The sequence below is a fragment of the Capricornis sumatraensis genome, chromosome 8, assembly GCF_032405125.1.
Source record: "Capricornis sumatraensis isolate serow.1 chromosome 8, serow.2, whole genome shotgun sequence".
Taxonomy (NCBI): domain Eukaryota; kingdom Metazoa; phylum Chordata; class Mammalia; order Artiodactyla; family Bovidae; genus Capricornis; species Capricornis sumatraensis.
Window position 1 is genome coordinate 43,057,562 of NC_091076.1, and position 6,122 is coordinate 43,063,683.

Consider the following 6,122-nt stretch of genomic DNA (forward strand, 5'->3'; position numbering starts at 1 on the left):
TACTTAAATAATTCAGGCAACCTATTTCTCAATTGAATTCTACTTCACTTGCATGTTTTAAACAAGTATCAATTACCTGTTTTGTATCCACAGAAGAAAAAGGGAGAAAAGGGGAAAGGAGGGGCAAGAGGGTACATGATTAAGAATTGATTCGAATCTCTCTTTCATTGAGCATCAAGTCCACAGGCACTGACTCCCAACCTAAAAGCAAAGAACTTTCAAAGGACTGTAACAGAGTACCTGTAAGAGGTCTACAGAGCCCTAGGCCTAAGATCAAGAATTATATTCAGATGGAATCACATTACACACTACCACTTTAAAAACTCATACAGATACTCTTAACAATTTTTAAAAATGCATAGTATCTATAGGGTGATAGTATCTAGGGGTGATAATAAAAAATATTTAATAAATGGTCAAGCATTGGCTTCAACTAATAAAGCAGACCACTGGCCTGCCAGTGGCCAGCACAGATGGACTGGTTCCCACCAGCTGAAAAGCAGACAGCCAATCCAGGTGAGAGGAGACAATTTTTCCTGTCTCTCTTCTTTTTTCATATTAAGAAGGGGTCCTCATAGTTAAAAACAAAAAAAAAAGTATTGGGCATTATGATTCTAAGAAATCTGACTCAGATTACATCACAACCCACGTGAGGAATCACAATAAATTCAGAAACTCGTCTTTTGCTGGTTCTTAGTCTTTCCTCATCTTTAACAGACTCATTCCCTCATGTTCCCACAAAATCCTGTAATTGGTTAACTCTTATCATTTAATTGGTTAACTCTTACCATATGTTTTAAAGGCTATTGATACTATCCCTTGAAAGATTCTCTATTTTATAACCTTTATTTATAATAAGAAATAGCTAGTCTCCGGCTTGTGGGTTCAACTTAAACCATGTAATATTCTGCAAACAGGAAGGATATCTGGGATGGATTGCAGTTTGTGCCCAGCTGTTTTTACCCTAGAGTGTGTCTGCAATTAGCAGCAGTGTGTAAGACCACTGGAATGGACATCAGTTCTTCCCCGGTGAGAGAAGAAAACCAGCTGGGCTGGCGGGGCTACCTTTTACTTTAGCCCAAGGGGTAACCCCAAGGCTCTCCATCTCTTTGTCTGAGCTTAGTCAAATAAGTTATTCACATTAATATATTTAGTACATGACATTATTTCAATGAGTCATTCAGGTCAGTTTCTCAGAGCTAACAAACAATGATAAGAGAGACAGTATAATAACCTCAAGAAAAGTTTATAAAATTCCTGTCTTTCCTATGGATTCAGTATGAAGCCAACTAAAGCAACAATTAGAAATAGAAGTGTATTAATAAAGAAAATAAATTATTTAGTCATACTTACCAAAATGTAAATTTAAATACAGATGGATTGCACACATGCAAATATAGATTCGGTGTGTGTTTTTTTTTTAAACCAAAGTCATAATCTTAAATAAAGTGGCAAAATTACATCATCTAATTTCTCTTGGAAAAACTGGTACAATTCTGGTTATCTTCCTAATCTAAAGTTAAAATACTGAGGGTCTCCTCATTAGAAGACTCTTCAGATATCAAATCATTAGAAGTAATGAATGCATATTCCAACAAAATGTACCTTAAAAAAGGCGAACCACTTGTAGTCATTCAACACAATCTCAAACCCTTGATTGTAAATGATGGTGAAATGGCCGGAATTGCCTAAGTCATCATATGCTGTATCCAACTTCTTGAGGTGCACTACTACTTTTTTTTCTGGTGGTCCTAAAAGAAAATACACAACAAAGAAAAGTTATTTGGACTTCGATGGGAGGTAGTCTCATCTATAAGTTCCGTTATTTTTAAGCAGTTTTCTTTTCCTGCTGCTGAATACCAGAGGATCTGGCTTATGAAGATATCAGAGTATGTTGTGGCCTCTTTCTGAATAATCCCAGAGGGGTCTCAGGCAAGCCTGTGAAGTGGGGGCTCAAAAGATATATTAAGTAACCCATCAGGTAGAGACCCCCACTACCTTCCCAGATGATCCAAACACTGAAAAAATTTTTCCCTGAAGAAAAGGAGAAATAGGGAATGTTGAAAATGACAGACAGAAATGGGGAGAAGACAAAATGGTAGTCAAAAAGTGGAAATATAAAAACATAAAAAACATCTGCTATCAGGTCATAAGAACAAAGGACAATGATCTCGTCAAAGAAGAAATGGGGTCTCTTTCTCCTAAATGGCTACAAAGCTCAGAATCTCAGAATCTCAATCCTTCCAGTCTTCAGCACACTCAAGGTTTTTATCCTACAAAGCTAATTTATACTGATAGGAACTAAACTTTTAACCTTCAGAAAATAGGGACTCAGATTTGTCTTTAAAGATTAGATTAAGGTCAAAGTATGGTATATGGGCAGAGGCTGCCTGAAAAGGATTCTGCGTGTCTACTCTGGAAGTTTCCACGCTGTGCACAAATTTTCCATGTTTCCTATTAATGCTCTGAAATAGGAGATTCCAAGGGCTTCTCAGGTGGCACCAGTGGTAAAAGCCGAGGCAGGAGACACAAGAGAACCGGGTTCGATCCCTGGGGGGGAAGATCCCCTGGAATACGAATGGCAACCCAATCCAGTATTCTTGCCTGGAAAATTCCAAGGACAGAGGAGTCTGACGGGCCACAGTCCATGGGGGCTGCAAAGAGCTGGACAGGACTGAGTGACTGAGCGCACACAGGAGATTCCACGCGACAGAACAATGCAAACCCTGATCTCCCTTCTGCTTTGGACCTCCAAGTTCAACTTTTAAAAGAGAAAAAGATTATAATGCCCCATATTATGAAGTGCCACATCGTCACTTGGAGTTGGACAGCTGAGTAAGTCTGTTCAGTGACAAATGAACTAGCAATCTTTGTTCTGTTAACAAGGAAATTGTGGCCAAGAGCTCTGCTCATTCTGCAGAAGCCACTGTGTGGTAAGGGCCTGTACTGAACTAGAGGGCCTCTCCTGACCCAAGACTGTGTTTTTCCTCTCCTTGACTAAACTGTGTCCTCAGGATAGCAGTGTTATCTGAGAGCATAGGAAATGTTCTAGTGTGCTCAAATGTTGTCCAGAGGCTCAGTCGTGTCTGACTCTTTGTGACCCCATGGACTGCAGCAAGCCAGGCTCCCCTGTCCTTCACCAACTCCCTGAGTTTGCTCAGATACTAGATACTGAGAGCCTTCCGTGACCTACACATTGTGCTTGGCTCCGTGCATTTCAAATTACTGGCTAAAGAGGTATTAAAAAAAACAATTATATACTACCTGCCCTGCAGTACATGAACCCATCCTCCAATACATGAAACTGTGGAGGGGAACCATACCAGAAGCTTTCTCAGACTAACAGCATCAACACAAGTCCAAATCAAAACCGCTGGGCATAAGGGCTCTTTCACAATCAAACAAAAGGAGAAAAAGTTAACAGCTATATTCTCAAGAGTCTTTAAGCTCATTTTTCACTGGCACAACGAAATACTGAGCATTGGATGGGGAGATAAGATTGATCGGTCTCAACTCTCTTTCAAACAAACAAAAAACAAGAAGAAACAAAACTCAAGGGAGAAAAAAAAGTTATTGCAGAAAGTGCTGAGGGCCCAGGAAACAATCAAGACCACGTGAAGTTAGAAGCGCTCAGCCTCTCCACTCTGACATCGCCGCCCTGGAGCGGGAGGGGGCGCCCGGAGGGACCCGAAGTCCAGCCACGACATCCCGGCCACCCGCCAACGGGAGCAGGGGCGGGGGGTTCGCTGCGGGGACAAGGGCACAGGGATCGAAGGGCAGGAGCCCCGGGCAGACCCAGGGAGGAAGCGGGTGCCCGGGCGCCAGCGGCTTACCCATCACCGAGCAGTTGACATCGCGCTGGGAGCCGCTGGGGCCCACCTGGAAGACCCAGGTGCCCAGCAGGTCGGGGTAGGTGCAGTTGGCAGGCGTGTCCCCGCGCACGGAGCCAGCGCCACAGACGAGCAGCAGGAGCGCGGCGAGCCACGAGCCGAGCCGGGGACCCATGCCGGCAGAGCCGGGAGGAAGCGTGGGCGGGAGAGAGCCGCAGCGCGCCGGACGGGACTGCAGCCACCGCGGCCGCGCGCGCCTTAAAGTCGGCGGAGGGGCCGGAAACGCGGCCCGGCGGGGGTGGGGTCTCGGGCGGGGCTAGGGGTCGCGCCCGGGAGTCGCTCCGCCCCTCGGGGGGGGCTCGGGGCGCGCGGGTCACCCGGGGGCCGCCGGCTCTGGGTTCGGTCGCCCGAGGACAGCTCTCCACGGGCGGGAGAGCCACCGCCACTCCAGGGGCGCCCCGGACGCGCTCCTTCGCTCCTGGAGGGGTAACGGAGGGAGGGAGACTGAGAATAAAAAAGAAAAAAAAAAAAGGGGGGGGCGTACAGAGTCAGGCTTGCGGGCGAGGGGAGACTGAAGGTCAGAGAGAAGCGGGAGCCGGGTGCGGAGGCGGCGGTGAGGGCCTGGCGGCATGCAGGCTGGGAGAAAGGTCCAGAGCGCGCGGTCTGGACAGGGCAGCTTTCCTTACTTGCTCGTCGTCCCCACTTAATCCTCACTCAGTTAACTTTTTCCCCTCAGAACTACTTTACATGCGACCACCAGCACACTCCCACCCACCCCCCAGCTGTTTGAAAACTGCTCTTCCTTCCTTTTCCGAAAACTTTCTCTGCCTTTTTTTTTTTTTTTTTTTTTTGCTTGATTTTGTCGGTTTCCTGTTCATGTTCTTGGCCTGTTGTCTACGGGAGAATTCAGTTGTAGTGCAAACTTGCAGTTTTTGTGTATTAGTGTTTTTTTTTTTTGCCCTCCTGCTAATTTTATAGGATTTAGTTGCGCGCCCGCGCGCTCGCAAACGCGTACAGGCACTGAGGCTCTTGTTTTACAACTGAAAAGCTGCAGGCCCAGAGAGAGGAAGTAACTTGCCCTGGATGAGGAAGGTAGCTGGTGGGAGATAGTCGGTCTTGTGATCAGGTTTCAGAGTGCCAGTCTGATCGCTGGTAATTATTAAGTAGCACGATTTCCAGATGCTTCCTTGTGCAGTTTAATTATCACCCTTTTCTGTGAGAGCTGCTGTCTTTCCTGTCTGTTGGAAGTTGGGGCTCCTTTCCTGCACAGAGTGTTCTAGGCGTCAGGCTTCGAGCATCATCAAGAACATGTGATGAAGACAGACTTTCCTGTGTTCCTGCTAGGGCACGTTCATTTTGCCCTCATTACACTGGTTTCAAATAAATATTTGTATGCCCACCTTTTCCACCTGATTGAAGGAAGCAAGTCCAGATTATTCACCTTTGTCTCCCTAGATAATGGCTTGAAAAAACTAAGGAAGTGTCCTGAGGTGTTAAAATAAATTCACTTAATAACCTTATCTTGATTTCTAGGCCTGAAAGCCAATTTCAATTAGGCAGAAGGCGTTGCCCTTGAAAGCTCAGAAATGAAAATGCTCTCTAATATAGTCACAAACTGCACAGGCATGGGTGGAGCTAACACCTTTCTAGGTTTTATTGCCCTTTACTGAGGATGAAGAGCTGATGGCATGAATTAAACTAGCCCATTTACTGTTCAGAGATAACATGCTGACAGAGAAATGTAGCATTCCTAATCTCTGAGAAAATGTGCCATTGTTTGTTGAAATACTAAAACTTATGTTAGATCATCAATTATGAATTGAATAATCAAGTTGAAAATTTCTTTGATCATGTAATCAAAGTAGCATAAACAATTGTGAAAAAAGTTGAAAACACATCTCTAGTCAATGAATAAATAGGAAAGAATCTCGAAGACTTCTTAACCTAATGGATTTGTTTTGCTATTTGGAAATGGAGATCCAGAGATAATAATAACAGTCGCATTGCCAGTTACTAAGATTTAAGAATAAACCTCAGGTACTTTGACTTTCAATTTAGTTTATTTCCACTAATCTAATAATTCTCAAACTAGTCCTCTCTCCATTAGCAGGGAGAAAAACTAGTGATTCTCAAATTGATCAGATGCAAAGTTTTATTTTTATAACATATTTTATAGAGAAAATATTTTCTATTTTCTATTTTGGTAATTTGAAATGAAATTCATATATAAGCTTACTTGAAAAGTAACGATAATACAAAAGACAAAAAGATATTTTAAAAAATTAAAATGAA

The 6,122-nt window shown here is 43.9% G+C and overlaps 1 protein-coding gene across 1 annotated transcript in view; it reads right to left on the minus strand.

Moving 5' to 3' along the window:
• CTSC (cathepsin C) overlaps positions 1-4,053 on the minus strand; it is a 45,094-nt gene extending 41,041 nt beyond the window's left edge. The window contains exons 1-2 of the mRNA XM_068979150.1: positions 3,834-4,053; positions 1,606-1,751 (exon numbers count right to left, since the gene is read on the minus strand). Of these exons, the coding sequence (XP_068835251.1) occupies positions 1,606-1,751; positions 3,834-4,005 (318 nt within the window). The 5' untranslated portion in view covers positions 4,006-4,053. The remainder of the gene's footprint in view (positions 1-1,605; positions 1,752-3,833) is intronic.
• Positions 4,054-6,122: the final 2,069 nt, after the last annotated feature.